Source organism: Hyperoodon ampullatus (genome assembly GCF_949752795.1).
Source record: "Hyperoodon ampullatus genome assembly, chromosome: 1".
NCBI lineage: Eukaryota > Metazoa > Chordata > Mammalia > Artiodactyla > Ziphiidae > Hyperoodon > Hyperoodon ampullatus.
The window spans coordinates 66,682,707-66,709,000 of NC_136914.1; the positions used below are offsets into that span (position 1 = coordinate 66,682,707).

Here is a 26,294-nt window from a genome sequence, read left to right on the forward strand (position 1 = left end):
CTTAGTAAACAAACAACAGAATTAAACACAGGCAATTAAACAGCTTTTCAAGTGGACACATGAACACGGTGAATGAGAATCCTCATGTTCCAAAGTCTCCTTTCAAGTGAATTCCACAAACCCACCTGTCAGAAAATCCTGAATAGCAGCAATTAGTGGTTCTCCATTCCTTGGGGTTACAAGATTTGCTTTAGTCTGAAGGAAAAAGGAACACAGTAAGTAAGCCATCCTTGGATGCATGATACAGCCCCAAATACCTGCACCACAAAGACTCTGAATTGTTATGAATAAATGAAGAGTAGCAGGAAGATGAGGCTGAGCACTGCAAGCTAGGGTCCTTAACTGCAGCTTTGTCACTAACTTCCATCCCTTAATCTGTCAAGGGGAGAGAAAAATTACCAGCGAGACTGACCTCAGAGGTTCTTGCACTCAAATACTGCATGAAGTAGTTTTAAGTTTCTATAAAGAACATTTTGGGTATAAGATGTTATTGTAATTAACAAATGCTCTCCTCCAAAGAAAATTTACTTCCGTGAATGAACTATGAGTAGCGCTGTGTTATGTCTGAAGTCAGTCAATTCCACACTCTACAATGATGGCAGAATTGTCGAATTTCTCTTGCGTCAGACATTAAGTTTGAACAATAGGATTTTAATTAAAATGTAATGAGTGCCCACAGTGGCAAAAATGGGTGCTACTTGTTCAGTGCATTATTAACCAATTTAAAGAAGGTTCTGTGCATCAAAGTGCATTTGCTCAAATCTTTTAACTGAGGTGTAACTGACCATGATAGCCAACAGTCAAGTTTCTGCTATACCCTTGTCTTACCCTTTCACAACTGGTGCTCATGTATATCTACTCTCCTAGGAACCCACATTACAGGTCAGAAGACACCCACTCCACTCAACTCCCCACCTATCAGAGAAACTAACTCCCTTATATACTGCAGGGTGTTTGCAAACAGGACAGGCTCCCCTTTCCCTCCTTTTAAGGCGCTTTTCCTCAGAAGCTGGGCTGCACCACCCTACATACCCCCATGAGAACAAGGGCTTCTGCTTTAGCTTCTTCTGTTTGAGGAAGATGAAGGTTCATTTCATCACCATCAAAATCCGCGTTGTAGGGTGTACAGACACACTCATTAAATCTGAAGGTGCGGTGTGGTTTGACCCTGGCCTGTGGAATACAAAAAACAAACCAGGAGAAGGACTTAAGTAATTTATCTAAAACCTTCTTGGTGCCCATACGTTTGTTCTCTACAGCGTGTCTCTATTTCTGCCCTGCAAACCGGTTCATCTGTACCATTTTTGTAGGTTCCACATGTATGTGTTAATAAACGATATTTGTTTTTCTTTTTCTGACTTATGGACACTGTATGGACACCAAGGGGAGAAAGCGGTGGTGGTGGGTGGTGGTGGTGTGATGAACTGGGAGATTGGGATTGCCATGTATACACTAATATGTATAAAATGGATAACTAATAAGAACCTGCTGTATAAAAAAATAAATAAAATAAAATTCAAATAAAATAAAAATAATAAAAATAAAAGCTTCTTAGTTTCAACATAAAAAAATGGCTTCCTGGAGAACTGGACACTTTACTTTAAGGAAGTAAATTTCTAGTATGTTCTGGCAAGTAACATGTCACTTGTGGTCTCATTCAAGTAGCTTTATTAGATCAAAACACAATGAATTTGCTTTAATACTATGAGGCAAACATCAACACAGAAGCCATGAGAAAGGGGTTCCCACTGGCCAATGATGTCACACTTTGCTGTTAAAAGGTTAATGGCAGAAATTGAACAAAACACACTGACTAAATAAAAACTCATGATGACAGTGAAAAAAAGGAAAGCCCAAACAAACAAACATCCCAAACCAACCAAGTTGGAAGAAACTAAGCACCGAAGTTTTATGCCCTAAACTGACAAAAAAGGAAAAAGAATTAGACGCTTATTCTGCCTTTCTTTTATGAATTCTATTTTTGGGGTAAGTAAATAGCCCTAATTAACAAGGGAAAATTATTAATTACAAGAGTGGTAGGTATTAAATGTGAAAGGAATGTTAAATTAGAAAATCACCATTTTGTGACCCAATGAAATAATGATCATAAATGGAAGAGGTCATTAGAGAAAAGGCTAATAAGGGACATTTCAAGAGAGGCACCAGGCTGAAGCATCTGAATCCCTAACCTTTTCAGCATAACTAAAGTGGGCCAGCCAGACGTGTGCCTCCTGAAATATGGCAAGAGGAAGTAGCCAGCACCACCTATGAGTTATTTTGGCCAAAAAGTTGAACCTGAATCTGATCATCCTTTGAGAGCTAATTTCCAGTTTTCAGGAATAAAATGAAGCACGAAGGAACCCTTACACCACACACAGGCAGACAAACAGAGAACATGCAACATTCTTCAGGACAAATGACCTGGTTTTTTTCAACAATGACACTGAAATTAAAAGAAGGAGGTGGGACATTACCAGATCAATAGAGGCTTCAGACATGTATCAACTAAACATAATGTGTAGACTTTGCATCTTGATTTGAACAAACTAATTGAAAATTGCAAAATTGCAAAAAGATTTTGAGACACTTGGGGAAATCTGACTATGGACAGGGTACTAGACAACACCAAGGAATGACTTCATTTTGTGAGGTGTGACGCTGGCACTATAATTACGTGTGTCTTGCAGAAGTAAACTGAATACACATGGAAAAAACACATGGCATCTGGGTTCACAAAGAAAAAAGAGAGAGAAAACTAGTGTGGCGAAATCCTGAAAATTACTGACTATAGAGGATGGGACTGTGAGTTCATCATAGTACTCTTTCTATTTTTGTATATATTTGAAAATTTTCAAACAAAAATATTTCTATGTTAAAATGCCCCAAAGTCAAGCAAAAGTTTCCAGAAAAGGAAGGCTTCTGTTTGCCTCCTAGATCTCCATAATCATAATTCCATAATCATAAACTGCATCTTTGGTATTTCCACCACTGAGCAAAAAGATGGATGTAATGTTTTCACAAACTACTGAAAAAAGGAATCTAGAAAAACACTACCTTAGGAGCCTGTTTAAACACTGTTTGCAAATGCTCAGGGATTTAATGGCTTTGCAGACAGGAGAATTTATGAATATTTAACAAATTAAAGTTGCATCTTGTTTCCATTTTAAATCTCCAAAAAAGGAACTGCTGCTGTTGCAAAAAGTAAACCACCCCAAAAAATATGGTTCAAGGTCTTAGTTGGAGTACTGCAAAGAGAAATCCTGTAAGCATTTTAGTTCCTTAGTTAATATGCTATTTTAAATCAAGTCAATTTTCTGCCGTATCTATTTTACATAACTTTGTGCACACACATATATGTATATATGTTGTTTGCAAGTGAAATCATGGTAGTCACTTTCACACTAATTTTCAATTAGTTCCTGTTTTACTGTTGTATGAATAGTACATTACAAATATTAAAAGCATTGAAGGGAAGTTTGAAATTTAAGAGTTTCACTCAAACTAAAAAATGAGAGAAGAGGAAAACCAAAAGTTATGAAAATTTGAGATTACTGGCAATTTAAATTTTAGAAGTCTGGAATTTAGCGTGGCACACACAGCAAAGTTCCACCCAACAGAAATAAAAACCAGTCTCATGCTCACCAGATGTGCCATAATGCTCAATTTGTGCAGCGAAGGCTGCCGATTGAACAGAACCACGTCTCCATCTATGAGGTGTCTCTCCACAATGTCCCCATACTTGAGCTCCTGAGCCATCTTTTCTCTGTTTCCGTATTTCAAAAACCTTAACATACAATAATAGACATAATCTGTGAGAACAAAGTTTCCTCAGCAAGTTTCTCCCTCTTCATATCAGGATTCAGTCTCTAAAATGATCACGTTTCATTGTATTTAAGGTGCCTCCATACGCCATTAATTAATTAAACTACAACAACAACAACAAAATTTTAGTTTATTTGATTTTTTGGCTGAGCCGCATGGCTTGTGGGATCTTAGTTCCCTGACTAGGGATCAAACCCTGGCCCCCAGTAGTGAAAGCACCAAGCCCTAACCACTGGACCCACGGGGAATTCCCTAAACTACAACAAACTGCTTGTGAGATCTATCTTAATTTTAGAAATGTCAAGATACGATAAAAGCATGTCTTGGAATCACAGAAATAGAGTAATAAACCAGCTTCTCCCACACGGCCCTGGTGATATGTTTGAATCTCATGAGATAAAAAGGCACTGGTGATCAGCTCATCTCGCTGTAAAAAGCCAGAACTGGCAAAATGCATGTCTCCTGGGTCAGGAGCACACTGAGGTAACCCCAGAGCGCCCAGGTGACATAGAAAATGATCTGCTTTCATATCCCAATGCATTCTGTCTTTCTAGATCCAATAACATTAAATGCTATGGAATAAATGAACATTGTACATACATTCAACAAGCCAAGCAGAGCAAACGAGCAATGTACCTAGGCTCACTTCAATTTAAATAGATATTTTCCACGTGCTACAATATCACAACAATTGTACTTTGGAGTGCATTCTTTGCTAAGTATGGTGACAGTAAACTTGGTCATGAGAAGACAGTTACATCCAACCAGATCGGGAATGCATTACCTTTTCATCTGCGTGTGTCTCTGCTGAATGAAATTGGCTCCTGGGTGAACTTCAGGGCCATTTCGAACCAGCTTCCTCAAAAAGTTGATGTTTGCCTTGTTCACCTGGAGGATCACAACATAAAGCAGAATGAGACACTGTTAATTCTATAAGCTAGCACACTATACTGAACTGGATCTCAGGCTTTACTTTCCTTACCTTGTCCTAGGAGAAAGAGAGGCACCTGCAGGCACCCTGCTGCCAGGGTCTTGAGTGTAAGGACAACAACGGGATGGCACCAGGTTCAAGTCTGAACTTGGCCACTCACTTGTTGGGTGACAGGGCCAAGGCCTTTACTGGCCTTTGGTTTCCCTAGTGGTTCAACAAGTGGACTGGAATGATCTATAGGGACCTTCCAGCACTCTGTAATCCTAAAAACAGGTGGCAACTTCATCTGCGATGATTTTCCATGGGCTTCTAAGGTTTAAAAGTTGTGACACCAGCACCATAGGCCCTGGTCTGTACCGCCACGTCCTGTAGCCTCTTGGACAACAGTCTCATGGGACACCACTTCAGAGAAGGAAACTCTGGATCATTATTAACTCAACCGAGGACACTTTCTACACAAACTTAACCAGAAGCCTCTGTGGTTTGGGCTAATTATGACTCTCAAGGGCAAAGCCAAGGCCAATCAATATCCTCCTGTTATCAGGCGTTTCGATTAACTACACCTCGGTTAAAAAAAAAAATACTGTAGGGCTTCCCTGGTGGCGCAGTGGTTGAGAGTCCGCCTGTCGATGCAGGGGACGCGGGTTCATGCCCCGGTCTGGGAGGATCCCACATGCCGCGAAGCGGCTGGGCCCGTGAGCCATGGCCGCTGAGCCTGCGCATCCGGAGCCTGTGCTCCGCAATGGGAGAGGCCACAACAGTGAGAGGCCTGCGTACCACAAAAAAAAAAAAAAAAAAAAAAATACTGTAAATACCAGTTTACACTCATGACGAATATGAATTGAGTGTAAAGCAGTACAGCCTTTCTGGTTATGCATGAATAGCCTTAAAATATTCAAAGTCTTTGATTCACTGATTCTAATGTTTTAAAAATAATAACTATCCCAAGAAAATTAACTGGTGTTGTGTTTATCATGTTACTTTAACACGTGAGGTATGAACTAAGACAGATGTCAAAGATGGTATTATTTGGAAAAAAAAAGTTTGCAGACTTGTCTGTTCAATGTATATCTGAGTATATATACATAAAGGCAGACACAACTGTGGCTGTACATGTTGTAGATATTACACATGGTGACATATGTATGAAGCAAACTGGAAAGATAAACACACATGCCAAACTGTGGGTCAGGTGGGTTACTGGGGATTTTCCACTGTCTGTTGTTTGGAATCTCAGAACGTGACACAAAAGACTGGATTCAGACAAAATATTGAGCAACTCAATGTACTTACCTTCTCAGGAAAAGTTAGAATTTTGGCCACGTGAACTGGCACAGCTACCTCATCAATTCGGAGGTTGGGGTCAGGTGAGATGACTGTTCTGCCAGAAAAATCCACTCTTTTTCCTGAGAGATTGCCTCTAAATCGACCTAAATAAATAAAAATATATCACAGGCCTCCAAGGTACAACGCGTGCTGTTGGGGGCAATGTGACCAGAAAGCCCAAGGACAGCCCGTGACCTCCAACTAGATAAGCTGGACATACGTTCCCCAAAATGAAACAAAGGCAGTAGACCGTCTCCTGCACACATCTTTGGACACGTACCCTGTTTTCCCTTCAGGCGCTGGACGAACCCTCTGGTCCATTTCTTGGGCGCCATGTTGAGGGGAATGCCTGAGAGCTCACTGTTAATGTAGAGGGCGCACTGCAGCTGCAGGAAATCCCAGTCTTCCATGATCATCTGGGTCTTAGCTCCTGATATCCGATGCTAAGAATAAGCAGAGGATAAACAGAAATAAGCCTGGTCCATTTGACTTTCTCCATCAGACACTTCTGTTTTCATGCTAATGGGAAGCACCGACCTTTTTAATGACATCATTTAGGAAAATGATTTCTGTCAATTTCATTGTCAGATCATCTTCATTGGTGCCAGACTTCAAATCACTCACGACAGAGGGTCTAATACACAGAGGGGGCACTAAAAGTCGTGTGAGAATCAAATCGGAGGGCTTTCCAGCTTCTGGATTCATCAGAAGTAGAGGGACATCTTCAGCTGGGATTCGTTTAAATAAATTCAGAACTACTAAGGGATTCAAGTTTTCCTATGGAAAGGAGGGAAGGAAGGAGATACATGTTAGTTTTCCACAGGTTAGGCAAAGGTTTACTTCTGCATGTCCTCTAACCTATCTGCCACTTAAATGATAATACACACAAGTGATGACAGAGACTTCTGATAACATGCTACGTTGCAAGGGCCCTAAAAATGTTCATGCCTTTTATTCCAATAATTTAAGCCAACAATTCCACTCCTCGTAATTATTCCAAAGGGTATGATTTTAGAAATTAACACAAAGATTCAGCTACAAGGATGTTCACTAAAGCTGTTCTTAATGGTGAAAAGCTGGAAACAGCCTGACAGGTGACTGAGTCAATAAAATCATGGTACATCCATACATGGAAAACTATGAAGCTATTAAAAACAAACAAAAAAGAAGCTATGGAAATGTGGCTACTGCCATGAAAGGTGTTCACAAAATATTGGTAAATGAGATAAGTATGTTTATGATGTGATCTAATTTGGGGGAAAACGTACATCTATACAGAAAAGAGGAAATGGAAGAGTTTACCAAGGTGTGAACAGGGCTGTCTTTAGATGAGTGGAATTATCATCTTTTTGCTTCTTTTTTTACATTTAAACTTTCTGTAGTGAACTTATATTGTCTTTGTATTAACTTCACTTAATAGAAGTGCTAGGCTCTAACAACTTACTCATAAGAACTATGTAAATTATCATAGATATTCAAACATCACAGCTAAGAATGGTCAGATTGTGTTGTTGCTGGTTATTAAATTTTCTTGGGATCAAAGATTGTGACTGAGACTATATGTTATAAGCAGCATTTGCTATGCAATAACTTAATGAGAAGGGGAACAAAGTTAAGAAAGAAACGTTTGAACAGCCAGCTACTGCTCTTAGAACGCTGCCAATAAAAAGTTTCTGTGGTCCCACCCTGGAGGAGATGGCAGTGCAGCTGGGTTCTTCTAGGAATCCCTCCAGAGGTTTTCTGGTCTGGGTCCCTGTCCAGAGAAGAATGTCCTCCTCAGCATCCCTGTCTCCCAGTGATGGGCACCTCGCTGCCACCAGAAGCAATCAGGGAGGAAGTCTAAAACGAATAGAATTCTAGAACGGCATGAAGGCCAGATGTCACCTGCAGTACCACAGTCAGTCCTAGATGAGAACATCATGGAGCTGGAGGCCGTCCAGGAGGGCAAGGAAGGCAGGAGGACTGGCAGGAGCCTGGAAACCAGTTCTCAGCAAGAGCAGTTACTCAAGAGTGATAGAACAACTGCATCCCAAGAGGCACGTGGAAGAGGCTGCTGACTTATTGTTATGTGCCAGGAAGCAGAAGTCAGGGACTGATGGACAGGAGAGCAGGGCTCAGCTTTGTACATGGCGGAATATCCTAACAGCTTGAGTTTTCTAGCAATGCAGCATGGCTGCCTCGGGTGGTGGTGAGACGACACGGCTAGAAGGACATCAGCCAGGGCAGCCTAACACTCAGTCTGCAGGGATGATGCCATCTATGGAGAGACTCTTATCTGCAGGTCCACCACCCCCTGGATTTGTACTAAAATTGGGAATGGATATATGTTAGTCTTCTGGGGATAGAGTCCGGAGTTTTTGTCAAGTCCAGGTTGGGTCGCATGTCTAAGGTCACAGAATAAATAAGCGGCAGAGCTGGGCTCTAATCTCAGGTCTGTCTGACCCCAAAGCCAAAGCTCTTAACCACCACCCTAAACCACGTCTAGGGTGTCGCCTGGGTCAGGTGGGCTGGGGTGGACAGGGAGATGGTGGCAGTGGGGGACACCCTGAGAGGCAAGCTAGATGTGCAAGACAAGTGACTCATAAGTGGGAGGGGGTCACCTCCTGGGCCCAGCCATTTAGGCCTAGTCACTTGGAGACTTTTCCAAACAACATGCCTCCCAGGCCCCAGAGGAAAATTCTATTGCAGAGTGTGTGGAGCAGAGAAGCAGTCCCCAGCAAGTAAGGACAGTGGCCGCAGGGGCCCAGGCAGAGAGCTGGCAGGGGAAAATGGTAGTGGATGCCAGGCAGGTTGATCTCAGAGCAGCAGGGGAGGCTGCAAGTAAGGCCACACTCCAGAGAGCTGGGGCACCCCTCAGGCTAACTGACAAGGCTGCCAGCCAGGCTTCTGACTGCTTTCTACACCGCCATCAGCCTGGAAGGTAGAATTCTTCTACACTCATGACAGTAGAAGGACAAGATCCACTTTCTCAGCCTGCACGCACCTTCACTTCCTCTGCAGGAGCCTAGTTCTAACTGCCTTGAAGACATCTCCACTGGAATGCACTGCTGATGCCCTCCCCCATTTCCAGGAGAACTACCATGTTTCCAGATGCTTGTGCATGGGCACCCGCTTGCCTCTGACCACCCTCTCACTCCCAGCGCTACAGTGGCTGGTCATCAATTCCTGTCCATTCTGACTGCATACGATGACTCTGCCCCTGGCTCCACTATCACTACCTACCCAGGATCAGGATCTGTTTTCTTTTTGCATCCCCATCCCCCAAATCAAGGCATAATTTAAATACAGAAAATTGCACAAATCTTAAAGAGATTGATAAATTTTTACATGTATACACTGGTACACATATACCACCATTCAAATCAAATAAAGAATATGTCCCTCTCTCCAGAAAATACCGATACCCCTTTTCCCAGTCAGTACTAAGCCCTCACCCCAGATCTGTCTTGCCTGTTCTTGGACTTGGTCTAAATGGAATCATACGCTTTGTACTCTCTTGTATAAAGCTGCCTCCTCTCAGCAGGATCCTGAGATTCAGCCAGGCTGTGTGTGTCAGCTCATTTCTTTCATTTCGGGATACTATCCCACTGTGTAGATCTGTGACAATTTCTACATTCTCCTGTTGACAGGCATCTGGGCTGTTTCTATTTCCAGCTTTTATTAATAAAGCTGTAATGAACATACTTGTACAAATATTTCTGTGGACATATGCACCCATCTCTCTTGGTATTACACCTAAGAGTAAAGCTGCTGGATCACAGGGTGAGTGTGGGTCTTATTTTATAAGGAATTGTCAAACTGTTGTTTGGAGTGGTGGAAACGTTTCACACGGCCACCATCAATGTAGGAGGGCCAGCTGCTTCAGATCCTTGCCAGCACTCGGTTTTTAGTTATTTTACATTTTAATTTTTCTGAGAGGGTATGTGTGTGTGTAGTTTTAATTAGTATTTCCTTGATGATTGATAACATTGAACTTTTCATCTACTGATTGGCCATTTGAATATAACCTCTTGTGAAGTGCCAATTCAAGTCTTGCTTCTGCTTTCAAAAATCGGGGTTTTCTGGGACTTCCCTGGCGGTCCAGTGGTTAAGACTCTGCCCTTCCACTGCAGGAGGAACGGGTTCGATCCCTGGTCAGGGAACTAAGATCCTGTATGCCATGTGGCGCAGCCAAAAATAAATAAAGAAAATTAAAAAAAAAAAAATTCGGGTTCCCCCCCCTTACTGATTTAGAAGAACTGTGTCCTATATTCTGGACATGAGAGTCCTTTATCAGACAAATGAAGTGTGACTATTTGCTCCCACTCTGTGACCTGCTTTTTCATTTTTGTAATGGTGTCTTCTAATGAGCAATCAGGCTCTTCTAAAATTTCGTTATTTATTCATGTCCCTTCCCTGCTCAAAACCTCAGTGGCTCCATATTCCCCAGAGTGGGATGCTCTCTGGAAAGCAGACTCAGCTATTCGTCCTTCCTACAGCACAGGCTATGCTCCGATGGCCTTGGCTAGGACTCTCCCCCCACCGCTTACTGTTATCTTGGGCGACTCTGCTGCATGGCTGCTATGAGGATTAAATACAAGGCAATCCACAGAAAGAACTTCAAACAGTGTTGGAAGGCAAAAGCAGTCACTACATGCAAGGTGCTTTTATTAGCGCCGTCAGGACTTTCAAACAGAACCTCAGCTTCAGAACAAGCCTGAGCGCTGCCACCTGCACGTGCTGAGCTCGTTGCCCTTGACTCTCTAAACCCTACTCAAGTTTAAGGACCAGAACAAACCACACCTTTCTTCACAGTCCTCCCTAACCAAGTCCGAAGTGACGTATTCCTCCAGATTTCCCACTGAACTCAGTCCTTGCCATTCCTGTGACAGTTGGCACTGTGCCCCATGGTATTAGCTATGTTTTCACAGATTAGTGACCTACGACACATCTAAACCGTGGGATCCCTGAGCACAGACCCACTGCCTTGCAGTTCCTGATGCTCCCCCGCAGGTCTGACAGTTTGGTACTCAGCAGCCACTCAACTAATTTCTTAGTTTGGTATACTATCAATTCTAGAAGGTACCAAGTGACTTAAGTGCTAATCAAATTCAGAACAAGACACTTCATAAAATTCTACTAATTAAATTTGTGCCAGGTAAAGTACCTACAAATTCTTCTATGTCATTATGCATGTGAGAAACAGGATCGCTCAGTGTATGCCCTACACAGCTATAATTTTACAGTCTTCTACAATGAAAATGTAACGCGTGTTACCTGTACAATTAAAAACGTGTTAGTTACGAGGCTGGTGCACATTGAACTTAGTGCCAGATGAATGCCTGTCATGTGGAGTACTCCCGGAGATCTAGCTCCAGGGGACCTCTCATTCTGGAGGAAGCTGTGTACCCAGAGGGGGAGAGAGAGGACATTCAATGCAGAGGGAGGCAGGCTTGCATTCCAGGCTCACCTGTGCCCTCCCCAGTAGAGGCTCTACTTCTTTGTTATGCTCGATGGCGGTTTCGAAGGACTGAAGGAAATTTGACACGATAGGATCCACCACTTTCTTGTTGGTCTTGTATTTCTCATGGATTATCTTCAGTAACCCGCATTTCTTTACAGTACCTGTAAGAGTTAATTTATTTTACCATGGTTGGAAAAATCAGGTTCTTGGTTAGGCTGGCCTGAGGTTGCGGTCTAGGAAATGCAGTTACAGAAACTGCCACCACAATGAAAGATGAGAGGTGCATTCCACTCACCATTAAAGGCGCCACAATGATGGCACGTGTTCTTCTTCCGGCATTTATCAGAGATTTTCTTCTTCAGCCCTCGCTTCTGGAGGTAAGTCAGGCCGGGCCTCTTGAGATAATCCAGAAACTGCTTCTTCTCCTCCTGGGACAGCATGATGTGGCAGCAGGTTTTACAGATCATCTTTTAAAAATTAAACAAAACAGGTAAAAGGATAAGAGAGGATGACAAAGTCTTTTCTTTTTATTATTATTATTATTCTTTTTTTTTTTTTTTCAGTATTGCGGGCCTCTCACCGCTGTGGCCTCTCCTGCTGCCGCTGAGCACAGGCTCCAGATGTGCAGGCTCAGCGGCCATGGCTCACGGGCCCAGCTGCTCCGCGGCATGTGGGATCTTCCCGGACCAGGGCACGAACCTGTGTCCCCTGCATCAGCAGGCGGACTCTCAACCACTGCGCCACCAGGGAAGCCCCTATTATTTTTTTTATAATTAAGCATTTATCTTAGAAAATTTTAACACTTTCAGAAATGGATTCTCTCACAGTAAGGATTTTATAAGGTCTCCTCTCCCCATCCAAAAACAATCCCCACAATGACTCCAAATCTTATAAGGAACTTATCCTAGACTAAGCTGCTCAGAATAGTATTCTTATTTCCTTTCCACCATACTCCACAGTTCAATGCAAAATGGAGAATGTGCTTTCAAACCGAAATAATATGGCATTCAAGCAGCTCAAGCTTTAAAAATCAGGCCAGAACGTTCAAAGCCTGATGAAAAAAGACACAAGATGGAGGCATAACTACTAGAGCAAACACAAAATTTTGGGCATTAATGGATCAAAAGTAATGGCTGATGCTCCTACCTTAAGCTCATGAATGTCATACTAAAAAAAAAGAGATATTTGGCAAAAATCTTCTAAATTATTTATCCCAAATTCTGAAATGGAAAGTTATTTTTAATGCATCCCTCTTAAATTTTACACTTCAATCACTCATGTTTTCCTTTTAAGACTATTCAGAAGAAATAGTTTTATTTAAACTTAACCTAGTAAGTTTTTCCTCTCACACATTTTTACATAAAAGGTTACTAAAATCACAATTCTGAGGAATTTCTTTTTAATCATACAAACAGTATATGCTTAAAATTCAGTAAAGAAATTAAATCCTTTCTTATTCTATCTAGAATGATCTGTTACCAAATTTGTAAGAACTCTTTTCCCATAGCATTTATTTATAACAATCACAACTTATGAAAATTGTATCTCAACTCCATGCTGAACTAGCATCCATGCTTATTCCACATAGGTACTGCCAGTGGTCCCTGCAGTGTCCTTTCAACAATGACAAACTCATCAGGGTTGCCAAATGCTTCACAGAAAGCTAATAAATCTTGTACTGCACGCTCCTCTATCTGAATCAAAGCCAAGGTTTTTTTCGACTTCTGATAAGAGCTGCTTCCTGCTGTAGCTCTTCTTCTACAATAGATGCAAAAGTGACTGGGGCTACCACGGAAGGAGCAGGCAATGAAGAACATGGCCAGGGACTGGGACTATCTAGAAGTGGTACATCTGAAATATGGTTGCCTTCTGGTCCTGGGGGACCATGAGTAGAACATCTTACAACTTTTGGAGCCTGGGAACTTTCAATTCCTTTAAAACAAACTTTTTTGATATGATCTCCTGAGCTTTGGCCAGTAACAGATTTTTTTCTAAGTCTCTTCTTTTTTAAAAAAGTCACCACCACCCCTTGCCCAGGACACTTAACTACAATGTACAGATCTACATGAAGACACGCAAAGGCAGCCCATGTTCACCAGAATGCTGGCCATAGTCATAGCCAGCTGGTGGCGTTTTTGTTAACTATTTTTTCTTTTTCATGCTGTTCTGTACTGCTTGAATTACTAATATTTTTTACAATGCATATCTACCACCTACTCAAGGAAAACAAAGGAAAAAGAATCTTTAAGCAATTTAACTTATTGTAAGATGAAATATTGTGTTTAGTATAAAAATGTTCTCTGCATGTATCTCCCACCACTCATCATTCCCAAGCTCACTCTAATGTCCCTAGATCAATAACTCCCAGGTTTATACTTTGGAGATGAACACATACATGCTTACCTGTAAGATGCCTATGACTGCTCGGAAGTACCCCACATGAAAACATGGCAATTCTAAGTCAATGTACCCGTAGTGGCCCAGACAGTCAGCCAAGTTCTTTCCACAGGTTTCACAAGGACGGTCCTTCTCACTCGTACCCTGTGGATAAAAGCACACCATAATCAATGGAGACCAGTGGACAGGAAAGTGGGACCAGTCCTCACAGGTGACCAGGGGACTCAGAGTCAGAATCACCTGGGAAACTGCAGGGTATTCACATCCGCCTGACCAAAGGAGGCTGGAGTCCCTGAGAGGCGCAGGGGAATGGGGGAGGTGGAAGGAAGCCCTTGCTTCTTCCTCTTTGGTAAGTCACCAGTTTCATCAGCAAGTCAAAACACATGGAACCAGGAAGGGCAGGGGTCTTACCATCCTGTGGTCAAGCACCCCATATAGCAGTGGGGCATGGTTGTTGTCCTGGCTATACAGGTTCTTACTCACAACCTGGATGTGAGCCTGCTGGCGCATCTCCTCAGCTGACTTCATTCCAAAACAGATGTGGCTTCTGGAATGGAAAGAGATAGGGGAACAGTTACATCAAAACCACTTACCAAAAATAGCATTTATGCATATGACCCACCATACGCAACCTTATCCTTCCAACTCCCTATAGGCTCTGCTCTCTCATTATTAAATATCACTTCATCCTGCTGACTCGTTCCCTCTTAAGTTTCTTCTGTGGTCTCTTCTACCGCCTTCTCTTAAATATTGGCATCTCTCCCTATCTAGGGTTACAACCCTCAAACTTTTTTCATTCTACACATTCTTTCTGAGTGGTGTCTGTCTAATCTCTATCTGCAGGCCAGCTACCTCTGCTCAGCTGGAGACCATACAGATACTCCTTCTGGACAGTTAACAGGCACCTCAAACTCAGCACATCTAAAACAAAACCCAGAACTTTCTCTCCCAAATCTGTTCCTTGTTCATTTTCCAAAAAAAACTGGGGGTTTACGTATGATGTGCCAGGCACCATCCTGAGGGGCTGAGGATACAGATTAGATAAGACAGGGAATTCCCTGCCAACATGGGGCTCAATTTCAGGGAGGGTAAGACAGAGAATAAACAAATAGATACACAAAAGTGAATAGATGCAGGGAAGGAAAATGACGTGACGCGGTACAGGAGAGTCTGAGGATACTATGTCGTGTGGTCAGAAAGTCTGGAAAATTGACATTTCCACTGAATTCTGAATAAGAGGGAGCCAGCTGTAAGACTGCCCAAGCAAGAAATTCTGTGTGTCAATCTCATTTCTCCCTTACCCATCCCTAGCAATCCTGTCAATTTCACACCCCTCAAACTGAGAGAATGGCCATCATCAAAAAGTCTACAAATAATAAATGCCGGAGAGGGTGTGGAGAAAAAGGAACCCTCCTACACTGTTGGTGGGAATGTAAATTGGTACAGCCACTATAGAGAACAGTACGGAGGTTCCTTAAAAAACTAAAAATAGAGCTACATATGTTCCTGCCATCCCACTCCTGGGCATATATCTGGAGAAATCCATAATTCAAAAGGATACATGCACCCCAATGTTCATTGCAGCACTATTTACAATAGCCAAGACATAGAAGCAACCTAAATGTCCATCAACAGATGAATGGATGAAGATGTGCTGTAGATATATATAAATATATGCATACATATATATATATATATATATATACAAACACACCCACACAGTGAAATATTAGCCATAAAAAAGAAAGAAATATTGCCATTTGCAGCAACATGGATGGATCTAGAGATTATCCTAAGTGAAGTAAGCCAGAGAAAGACAAGTATCACATGATATTGCTCATATGTGGGGGAAAAAAAAGATACAAATAAACTTATTTACCAAATAGAAATAGGACTCCCCTGGTGGGGCATTGGTTAAGAATCCGCCTGCCAATTCAGGGGACACAGGTTCGAGCCCTGGTCTGGGAAGATCCCACATGCCGTGGAGCAACTAAGCCCGTGCGCCACAACTACTGACCCTGTGCTCCAGAGCCCGTGAGACACAACTACAGAAGCCCTCACGCCTAGAGTCCGTGAGCCACAACAACTGAGCCTGTGCTCTAGAGCTCATGAGCCACAACTACTGAGCCCGCGTGCTGCAACTACTGAAGCTTGTGCGCCTCGAGCCCATGCTCCGCAACAAGAGAAGCCACAGCAATGAGAAGCCTGCGCACCGCAACAAAGAGTAGCCCCTGCTGGATGCAACTAGAGAAAGCCCGCGTGCAGCAACAAAGACCCAATGCAGCCAAAAATAAATTAAAAAAAAAAAGAAACAAAAAAACCAAAAAAACAAAACAGAAATAGACCCACAGACATGGAAAACAAACTTATGGTTCCCAAAGGGAAAGCAGGGGAGGGATAAATTAGGAGTTTGAGATTAAAGTATACACAAACTATATATAAAATAGATAACCAACAAGAACCTACTGTATAGCACAGGGAACTATACTCAACATTTTGTAATAGCCAATAAGGGAAAAGAATCTAAAACAGAATATATATATAAAATTGAATCACTGTGCTGTACACCCGAAACTAACACAACATTGTAAATCAACTATACTTCAATTAAAGAAAAAAAAAAGATTCCTCACTGCCTGCAAGATGGCTCTGAAACAAAGCTTCAAACCTGCTTCCTTCTCATCACTATACTTTCTCCCTCCTGTAAGCTCCTGGAAGAAGGCTGTTCTGCCTGAACCCCTTGCCCACCTGTGCTGTCAGAACCCCCTATGCCTACCCTTGTCCTCGCACTTGTCCTATCCAACGTTGACTTGTCTACCTTCTCCAGCTAGACTAGGCAGTAAGGTCTTACTCATGTCGTATCTTCAGGTCTATCATCGGGGCCAGATTTGTTTCTCTACTGGAAGGTCTAAGGAGAGGCTGTGGCCTACTAAATTAGCTCTAAAGAAGGTCCAGAATAACAGCCTCATTTCTGAGATTGCTATCCATCTGCCTGTGGTACAGCTCTCCAGCCGGCAACTCCATTCTTTTGGTCAGCAAATACTACCTCCGTGTCATGTGCTCTGCAGCAAAATGAGTCCCCGCCCCAGGTTGCTCCCATTCATTGCAATGACCAAAGATTCGCTGAAAGTGGTCACCGTCTCACCTCAGGAGAATTCGAGCTTCGGCCCATGGTGCACGGATCGCCAAAGTTCCCACCACATCCCCCCTTCTCCGCCCAAGGAACCACCCCTGGCCTGGGTTCCCCAGGTCCTGAAAGCCCTCTGCCCGATCAATATCCATTAATCTAACCTGATACTCCTGAGCTGTACCCACACCTCCCACTGATTCCTGGCCCTTCCCTTCCAACCGACCTCACCTCTGACCCTTCCCTGACCTCGGACCCCTCTGCTCCTAATTTCTCTGCCCTTTGGGGAGTTTTGCTCCATCTTACATTTTCTTGGCCACATCCGTCTCCCGGAACTGCTCCTTCACCATGGTGACGGCTGCCGGGGCTCCCTCCTCGAGACTCGCTGAGCTAGATTAGAAATACGATGCTCACCGCACGCCCCCGGGACTAATTCTTGACTGGTTGCTAACACATCCCCGGCACTTTTTCGGCCACCGTAGCTCGCCCCACGTGCCCGCCTCCACTTCCGCTACTCGCCGGCGCTTCTGTCTGTTAAGAGAGGCTTCGAACACGCCGCTTTTCGCCTTCTCTCTACACTGCCATCTGGCGGCACCTCCTTGAAACTGTACCGAAACCTGCATGGTATTTTCAAAGTCCAGTTTCCGGTCCATTTCTTCTTGTCACCTAACACCTGCAAAGAAACTACAACCCCCTGCCTCAAAACTTTTAGAAAACCAGAGAGCCAAAAATTGCATACAATGGAAAATCGTCTTACCAACATCAATACCATCTTAATTAAGAGCCTCTAATTATTTAAGGAAAGGTAGAGGCTAAAATGAACCTGCCCAAGGAACAGAGGACTTCATCTAGATTATCAACAAAGGAAGTAAACAGGGCAGAAAACACGGCCATGCATGCAACTCCAGTTCACAAAGTTATTTTGAAAAAGAAGAAGAATTAAACTTATTGATTACAAAAACAGAAGATGAAAATCTGTGAGTTTAGTGTGAAAAGTGAGCCATGCTGAGCTAGGGAAACAAGATGAAGGGAGAATAGGAAGTGATTATTCATGTACTGAGGAAATAATTTTTTTTTTTTTTTTTTTTTTTTTTTTGTGGTACGCGGGCCTCTCACTGTTGTGGCCTCTCCCGTTGCGGAGCACAGGCTCCGGACGCGCAGGATCAGCGGCCATGGCTCACGGGCCCAGCCGCTCCGTGGCATGTGGGATCTTCCCGGACCGGGGCATGAACCCGTGTCCCCTGCATCGGCAGGCGGACTCTCAACCACTGCGCCACCAGGGAAGCCCTAAATTTCTTATCTCACACCTCACACCCTGTGGGAGGTGATCCTAGTGTGACATCTTAGCGCATGATACTAGAGAGAAAACCATTCCACCATAGGACTCGGTGCTAGAGAACCTGAAACTTACTTCTTTACTATTTGTGAGGAACTCTAAACAGAATCCAATAAAGTGGTTCAACACTTTTGAATTTTAAGGGATGCTGACTTCAGACTTTATGAATCCCCACTAGTAAAACACATATGTCACAGACAGAAAGCAAAGCAAACCAGATTTTCCTATTTCAGCAGTTAATCAATATGTCTTTGAAGATTTGGTGAGTGATTTTCATTATCTGGAAGTTAAAAACAAAGGTTCTGGAACCACAGTATGCGTGGGTGTTTAGGCACTACTGCTTAAAAGTTGAGCGACCTTGGGAAAGTTCCTTAACCTCGTGCTGTCATAGTTTCCCCATCTATAAAAGGGATAAGTAATATGTACCCTAATTCTTAGAGTTGGTGGGAAGGTTAAATGGCAAAATAAAGGTAAAAGTAATCAGAAAGTAACAGACACATAACAGTCATTCAATGAATATTAACTATTCTTATTATTCTGAAGAATATAGCAAAGCTGCTCTCAAAAGCCTGCAACCTGATTTGTCGGTCTCTGAACCTGCATGCTTATGTTCTTTATTGTTACACGTATGTCTCACTGTAAACTAACAAATTTCTGTATCAAGCAGATACTTATTAAAAGATCACTTTTGGGGCTTCCCTGGTGGCGCGGTGGTTGAGACTCTGCCTGCCGATGCAGGGGACGTGGGTTCGTACCCCAGTCCGGGAGGATCCCACATGCCGCGGAGCAGCTGGGCCCGTGAGCCACGGCCGCTGGGCCTGCGCGTCCGGAGCCTGTGCTCCGCAACGGGAGAGGCCACAACAGTGAGAGACCCGCGTACAGGAAAAAAAAAGCGCTCACTTTTGTAGGGATTAAGATTTTTCAGAAAAAGACAAATTAAAGAATTTTTAATTTTTAATTAGAAAATCAGATTCTCTAAGCTCAGAAAAAATAAATAAATTAAATAGCAATAAATTAAAACGGTCAGTTTTGCGTACTTGAAATAAAAGTTTGAGTCCGGGTTTCTGCAGTTTCCCTGTCAGTAAAATGAGGAGGCTGGTCGAGAGGACCTCCAAGGATGCCTTCGAGCTTTACCAACCTCTAACGCGGGTGGAGGGGATTTAACTTTAATCCGGTTTACCGGAATTTTAAGTAGTGACAGTTCAAGATAATGAATTGAAGTGGAACACGTGCTTGCGTAAACCTGGTCGGCCCAAACTGTTCCCCCTCCGGATTGGCCGTTCACGTTCCGGGGGTGTGGCGAAAGAGCGAAGAGACCAGGTCTTAGACACTTTCAATCAGGCATTAGCGCGGTCGGCCTCGCGGTCTGGCCACGCCCCCACGCCGGCGTCTCCCGGGGTCCTTCCGTGAGCGTTGATATGATTGGCCGGCGGAAGATAGTTCTCTTTTCCTTCCTGGCTGCTTGAAGATTAGTCGCCATTATGGTGAGTCTCCGCGGATCCAGCGATCATCCGATGTATATCTGAGCCATCCTCCGTCCCCTGGTCCTGCCGTTAGCACTACGGCCGCCCGAAGCCCGATTGCTCTTCCCTGGCCGTGTCTGACGGAGACCAGTTGCCGAGGGCCGGGGAGCCGCCGGCGGGGAGTCCGGGCTGCGCTGTCGACCCAGACATGCCGGGCTTCGGAGTCCACGGAATGGGGACTGCGGGAGCGGCTGCTGTGTTTGTCGGCTTCGTGGAGTCTAGTGGGTGGGGTGGGGTGGGGTGGGGTAGGGTGAGGAGAGACACATCGCACTTGAACGCTTAATTTGGGGTAGGCGGTTCGCCGGTGAAGGCAGCCCAGGAGGAGAAGAGGGTGTCGGCAGCGCCCGGGCGTGTTGCGACGACTGAAACCGTTCCCACGTGTAAGCTAGAATATTGTCAGCCGAATGGATCCTCTTGTTTCACAGGGGGGAAACAGGCCCCGGGAAGAGGAGCCACTTTGAGGCTTGCCCTGTCATGATTAGTTCATTAGAAGGTTCACCTGTTTTTAACCCCGCTTTATCTGCGAGCTGTTTTTCCCTTCCCTTACTTTCAAAAATTGAATATTGTTGAAGTGAACTTAGTGTGGTGTGGTTTTTCAGACTGCAGTCGAAAATTAGCAATCAGTCTACTATGAGAGCTCTTTTCCTTTTTGGTGAAATTTTTAGTCAGTGTAAGCACGCTGAATGCCTACATTCCATGGTAGTCACTCAGTGTAAAAGAGCAACGGGGCCATTCAGAAGGGGGTACAGTTTTTTTTGTGGGGTGTAGCGTTGGTCATTCAAAAAGGATAGTTTACCAGGAGGTGGTGTAATGCTTGTCACATCTGTGCAGGATGCAATAAACAGGGTGCCGTGACAATAACATTTATAGAATCACAGCTTTACTCCAGAGAGGTAGGCTTTAACTGGGGGTGATTTTTGCCTCTGAGGGGACAGTTGACAAAATCTGGATACATTCTTGGTTACAACTGGGAAGCGCGGGTGCTACCGGCATCAAGTGGTTAGAGGTCAAATATGCTGCTAGACAGTCTAAAATGCACTGGACAGCCCCCACAGCACAGAAGTAGCTGGACCAAAATATCAGAGGTTTGAGAAACCTTGCTGCAGAGTGATTTCTGTAATGAAGTAAGGCGTTTCCAGATTTAAAATCTTGACAAATTCAGAATGTGGCTGTTGAGCGTGTTTTCTTGATGCTGTTTTTGTGATGGGGTGACCTGTGAGTTAGGCACTGTGCTAAGTGGGTTAGGAGATGGGAATTTGTGCATTTTTTTCCTTTTATTGAAGCTTTCTTGCCACTAACCCATGTGACTCCTGAATATTTGAAATGTGGTTCCTGCAGCTGAGGAATTGCGTTTTAAATGTTGTTTATTTTTAATTAATTATCCACAGATGGAGAGCCCCAGGGTCTACTGATTTGGACATTGCAATTCTAGCTCTTGGAAAATCACAGCGGGTCAAGAAAAGGTTGAATAGTTTTACTAATGAGTGTTGTTATGTTTTCAGAATGACACGGTAACTATCCGGACAAGGAAGTTCATGACCAACCGACTGCTTCAGCGGAAACAAATGGTAAGGAAGGGTACGTCAAAGGTTGGTAGTTATTCAGTTTTGAAGATGTATTTCATTATAATAAACACTAAACTTGGTAATCTTTTTAGGTCATCGATGTCCTTCATCCTGGGAAGGCAACAGTACCTAAGACAGAAATTCGGGAAAAACTAGCCAAAATGTACAAGACCACACCAGATGTCATCTTTGTGTTCGGATTCCGAACCCATTTTGGTGGTGGCAAGACAACTGGCTTTGGCATGATTTACGATTCCTTGGATTACGCAAAGAAGAATGAGCCCAAACACAGGCTTGCAAGAGTAGGTGGTCCTCTCTGTTCAACAGCTGCTAAAGACATTTTTTCAGTAACATTGTGTTGTGGGTGCAGTGGAATGAGCAAAAGCAAGCAGTCTGCAGGGGGACAACATACTAAAGACTCTTAAGGGGTTGAGAGAAAAGATTCTTTGATAAATGCACAGAGTACAGTTCAGAATGGGGTCTGCAGGATTTGAGGAGGTGACATTTGATCTGGGTCTAGAAGAGCAGATAAAGCAATGCTCCTGGAGGTAGGAACTGGAAGTAGGTAGGGGGATGAGTTTAGAAAGGTAGGTTGGCACCAAATTAAGTGAAATCTTTATTCCCAAACATCTGAGTTTGGGCTTAATTAACTTTATAGGTTGCCAGGAACCATGAAAGCTTTTGAATCACTGCCTGAGTACCAAGCACTACACAGTGACCTACAGTTGACCGTTGAACAGCACGGGTTAGAATTATGAAGGTCCACTTAGGCGCAGATTTTTTTCAGTAGTAAAATCTGTATTACAGCGATCCGAGGTTGGTTGACTACACAGATGAGAAGGGAAGTGTGGATGTGGAGGGCCAGCTATAAGGTATACTCAGATATTCAACTGTGTTGAGGGTTGGCACCCATATTTGTGCAGTTGTTCAGGACTCAACTGTACAGCAGTAGACCGGGCAAACTCCCTAGCTTACATACTAAATTGTGAATGAGCAAATGGTTTGTTACTTTAAAATAGTTCTTGTGTCTGCCCCCTTTTAACTTTTTTTCCTCCTTGCTGTTAGGTAAAATCTTTCCGTTGAATAGGTATGTGGTAGATAGATGCTGCACTCTTTTAATTGGGTGGTCTGGGAGACCTGGCTGAGGTGAAGTGAAGCCGAGAGATCCTTGTAAAGATTGGGGAGCATTCCTGTAGGCAGCAGGAAGAGCAAATGCAGAAGTGGGCAGAGTGAATATGGGTAGCTGGATGCGGTCTCCGTAGGGGGTGTAGAGTTCTTGGAAAAGATTCCTCTGTCAGCTATGAGTAGTAAACGGAGTTGAAATGGGAGAGACCCTGAAAATGTGGAGACCTAGCGAACTGTAGGCTCAGAACCATAACAGCATGCACGGAGCATTGAGTGCACACTTTTCCTGTGCTGTTTTCTATTCGTGCTATCTCTCAATTTAATGACTGTTTCTGTTCTAGCACAAACAAGTATTGTTAAATGTACTTGAAGAGTTTTGACTTCTGAAGCTGTATTTCTTGAGCTCCAGCCTGGTCACTTTACCTCCCAGATTGTAACGATAAGTTGATGTTTGCAAGTCACTTACATTTATATGTATATATATTTATTTCTTTTTCAGCATGGCCTATACGAGAAGAAAAAGACCTCTAGAAAACAACGAAAGGAACGCAAGAACAGAATGAAGAAAGTCAGGGGGACTGCAAAGGCCAATGTTGGTGCTGGCAAAAAGGTATAGTTTATCAAGGGAAATACAGAAATGTCAATTCCAGGTTTTTAGTTTGTAGAAAGGTGGGGTTTTGTTTTCTTAATAACCTTTCTTAATGTTTCTTCTTTTCCCACTTCTTCTGGATTACAGAAGGTAACCTGTTTTGAGAAGCCACGTAACGTAGTATCTTAACAGCTCAGTAGAGTAGCTTTGCCCACCCCTTGTCAGCTCACAGATTAGCACAGCATGGGGCCACATCGGTTCAGTGGTCGGTAGAGTGATCCTGGTGGGTGCCTTGCAAGTCCTATCAGGAAAGTTTTCATTTTACTGCTAATTACAAAGATTGTTAAAGGGGGAGCAGATCTAGTTTCCCAAGACTTGTTTTCGTAAAATTGACAACTGATTGAAGAAGCAGCTGAATCAATGTGGCCCGTGTTTTCCTGGCATTCTGGAGAGGTAGCACAGTTCTCCATTGCTTTCCTCTCCAGTTAGTCAGGACTTAAGTGATTTTAATGATGAGCTTTTTACCAGCTTTGCTAGCTAATTGTAAATAGTTGAATGGAATTAAGGTGTTGGGTTGTTAAATTAACAAATAATCAAGTGTTCTGTGAATTTTTTTTTTTTTTTTTTTTTTGCCTTTTCCCTCTACTTTCTTGGAATTCTTGTTCATCAGAAATGAAGTGTCTAGCAGGTACTGAGATTGTGAGCACGGTGTGGGGATGCATCACCTTCACTAAGATTGCTTTGATGCTTTGCATGTTGGCTTTCGGAAGAGAGTTTTGTAGTATAGTCTATTATAACACCACTGCTATGGTTTAAAATAGTATATTATGGGCAAAGGAGAAAAACTTTAAATGACGTTTATTTTGGAAACTCAAAAATGCATGTTAAGTTGTGAAGTGCCCCAGTGGAGGAAGGTAGCCGCTTTTAACTGGCACTTGGGAAATGCTGTGTTCCAGGGCGCCACATACCCAGGAAATGGTTTTACTTAACACAGGGCTTGGGAAGGGTTCTCTCATCCAGTCATGAGCAGTCTTTCCCTTGGGGACTCTGGAGATTGGTTGATTCTCTAGCAGCTTTGTTGATAAACTGGTCCAGAAAATCTGGCAAAGCCTCTGTCCGGGGAGCACACACCGAAAGCTGCCTTTTACTGTCTCCTTTACTGTCCCATTGCTTTTTATTAGTTGATCTCCAGCTTTCCACTTGATGCCCTTTTTTTTTAATTGGAAAATTTCCAAGATAATTGAATATTCACATCAAAGCCTTTGATAAATACGCTTTTCCCACAGGTACTTAAATACTTTCGTACATCTGAGCAGCCTAAACCAGTAACATGTAAAGTGGGCTGAGAGTGGGTTGGGACTAGTAAGGTTTTGAAACAGTGGTGGTCACTGCTGGACATGCTTCCTCTCACCGTGACTCCCCGCCAGACCAGGCAGTAACGTGGTGTGCCTGCTCCGGGCTGTAATCACATTGACTTCCGGGTGCCACGGAGTTGTAATGGACTGCCAGAGGAACTGCTTGCTGCTTAGTTAGAAGAACCGCTCCCTGTTTGTGAGGCTTAGTGTACTTGTTGACAGAAGTTCCAGAAGTTGAAAAACAGTCAGTATTTGTGTTCTGATCTAGGTCTGAAGAACTTTTTTACACATTGTTTTCTTCATTCAGCCTTTGAGTCCCGTGTGTTAGTGCTCAGCGGTGACGTGCAGAGTTTAGCCCTGTGGGGACCTGAGCTATATCACTATTCCTGCTTCAGGTTGCACTAGTGCATTTCACTAGCACTGCTCTGAAAAGCGGCTGGAAAAGGAATGCATAAATGAGCATGTGTATTCTTTGGCTCAAATAAAAAAAGGCATAGTAATGTCCTTTGAACTTAGATGTTGGAATTCAGACATTGGAGTTGCACCTTTCGGGTATAATAGAGTTGTTTTAAATTAAGGAATAGTCTCATGTTTGAAGAGCAATTGAATTTTTTTTTTTTTTACATCAGCTGAGTTCTACCTTTTTAAATACTAATTCACACTACTTGTGTTGATTGTGGATGGTGGCTTTTAAAGTACTGAACTGAGACAGGTTTTAAAAGACTTGCTTGATCATTTAGAGCTCTCCCCTTGTGGTTAAATTAGACTTCAGTCTGTGATGATTCTCAGGTCTGTTGATGGTGCTAGTGTGCCCAGCACGGTGTTGCTGAGCAAAGCAGAGGCGCCTTCATTTGTAAGTAGGCAGTGGCAGCCTACGAACCATAGTAATCAGGCAGGCTGTTCTCAAAATTGGGTGGAATAAAATCAGTGAGTGTGTCTAGGGAGTGCTCTTTATACAGTTGCAAAGAACAAAATAGTCATTTAAGGTATCTGATTGCATGCAGATTATTTAGGAGTTTGAAAAGGGACTATTAATGAAATGTTTCTTTTCCCTCTTCCCTCCTTTCCCCCTTCCCTGCCACTGATTCAGTGAGCTGGAGATTGGACAACAGGTATAATTCAAGCTTTTCGTTTAGATCGCTAGACTCGTTGGTCATTAAAAATAGAGCATGTGAAATGATTTAGAAGTATATTTACAAATGCTCTCAAGAGTTGTGCCTCTTAAAAACTAGCAGTGACATGGTTTTGTTGTCAAAACTTGTTTTTTGTCTCATCCCTAACTTGAATGTTTGTGAGTTTTATATCTTGATGCTTACATTGTTTTAAGATCACACAAACTTAATATGGTCTAGGTTACTAATGTTCATTCTGCATGAGTGTCATTAATTTTGGGGTTTGTTGAAGACTTTGAACTTTAATTTTTAAAGGCAGTTGCTAACTAAATTTTTCTTTTTCTTTAATTCACAGAAGGAATAAAGACTCTGCAGTGACTGTATCTGTGGTGATTGTGCAGATTTTTCATGAGAGAGTTAATAAACTAAGACTTTTTACATATCTGGTTGTTTGGAATATATTTGAAGTTTACTGGGAGTGCTGTAAAATTGGTTTGCTGTTTAACAGATTTAGAGTGCTGCCCAAGTTCACATGTTCCATTAAGCATTCAGTGAAAACTTGCTATGTTGGGGTGGTGTTTGTCCTTCCCTTTAATGGCACAAAGATGTCAGGGTGTAGAGTATTGGCAACGTGAGAGCATGT

General features: G+C 43.1%; 2 protein-coding genes across 3 annotated transcripts in view; one reads left to right on the top strand and one right to left on the bottom strand.

Annotated features, from left to right (window-relative positions):
• The window catches only part of POLR3A (RNA polymerase III subunit A), a gene marked incomplete at both ends in the record, with an annotated part of 50,367 nt that extends 32,971 nt beyond the window's left edge, over positions 1–17,396 (bottom strand). The window contains 12 exons of the mRNA XM_079717352.1: positions 126–195; positions 1,033–1,173; positions 3,643–3,784; positions 4,607–4,710; positions 6,047–6,183; positions 6,360–6,522; positions 6,617–6,856; positions 11,529–11,683; positions 11,818–11,989; positions 13,926–14,063; positions 14,331–14,466; positions 17,353–17,396. Coding sequence (XP_079573478.1) covers positions 126–195; positions 1,033–1,173; positions 3,643–3,784; positions 4,607–4,710; positions 6,047–6,183; positions 6,360–6,522; positions 6,617–6,856; positions 11,529–11,683; positions 11,818–11,989; positions 13,926–14,063; positions 14,331–14,466; positions 17,353–17,396 — 1,642 coding nt within the window. The remainder of the gene's footprint in view (positions 1–125; positions 196–1,032; positions 1,174–3,642; positions 3,785–4,606; positions 4,711–6,046; positions 6,184–6,359; positions 6,523–6,616; positions 6,857–11,528; positions 11,684–11,817; positions 11,990–13,925; positions 14,064–14,330; positions 14,467–17,352) is intronic.
• Positions 17,397–19,802: 2,406 nt separating this feature from the next.
• RPS24 (ribosomal protein S24) lies at positions 19,803–26,093 on the top strand. Of its 2 annotated transcripts, none has more exons than XM_079717363.1 (5): positions 19,803–19,866; positions 21,408–21,473; positions 21,563–21,772; positions 23,095–23,205; positions 26,007–26,093. In XM_079717363.1, the coding sequence occupies exons 1-5, from the start codon at positions 19,864–19,866 to the stop codon at positions 26,013–26,015; spliced, it is 399 nt and encodes a 132-aa protein (XP_079573489.1). In that variant the 5' UTR covers positions 19,803–19,863; the 3' UTR covers positions 26,016–26,093. The 2 variants fall into 2 exon arrangements, with proteins under 2 accessions (XP_079573489.1, XP_079573490.1); XM_079717364.1 differs by lacking the exon at positions 26,007–26,093 and adding an exon at positions 25,630–25,651.
• The last annotated feature ends 201 nt before the right edge of the window (positions 26,094–26,294 follow it).

Excerpts from the sequence above, each read along its gene's own strand:
- RPS24 (XM_079717363.1), top strand. Across the intron at positions 21,474-21,562 it reads TGCTTCAGCGGAAACAAATG|GTCATCGATGTCCTTCATCC; the intron begins GTAAGGAAGGGT and ends TAATCTTTTTAG. Across the intron at positions 21,773-23,094 it reads CCAAACACAGGCTTGCAAGA|CATGGCCTATACGAGAAGAA; the intron begins GTAGGTGGTCCT and ends TTTCTTTTTCAG.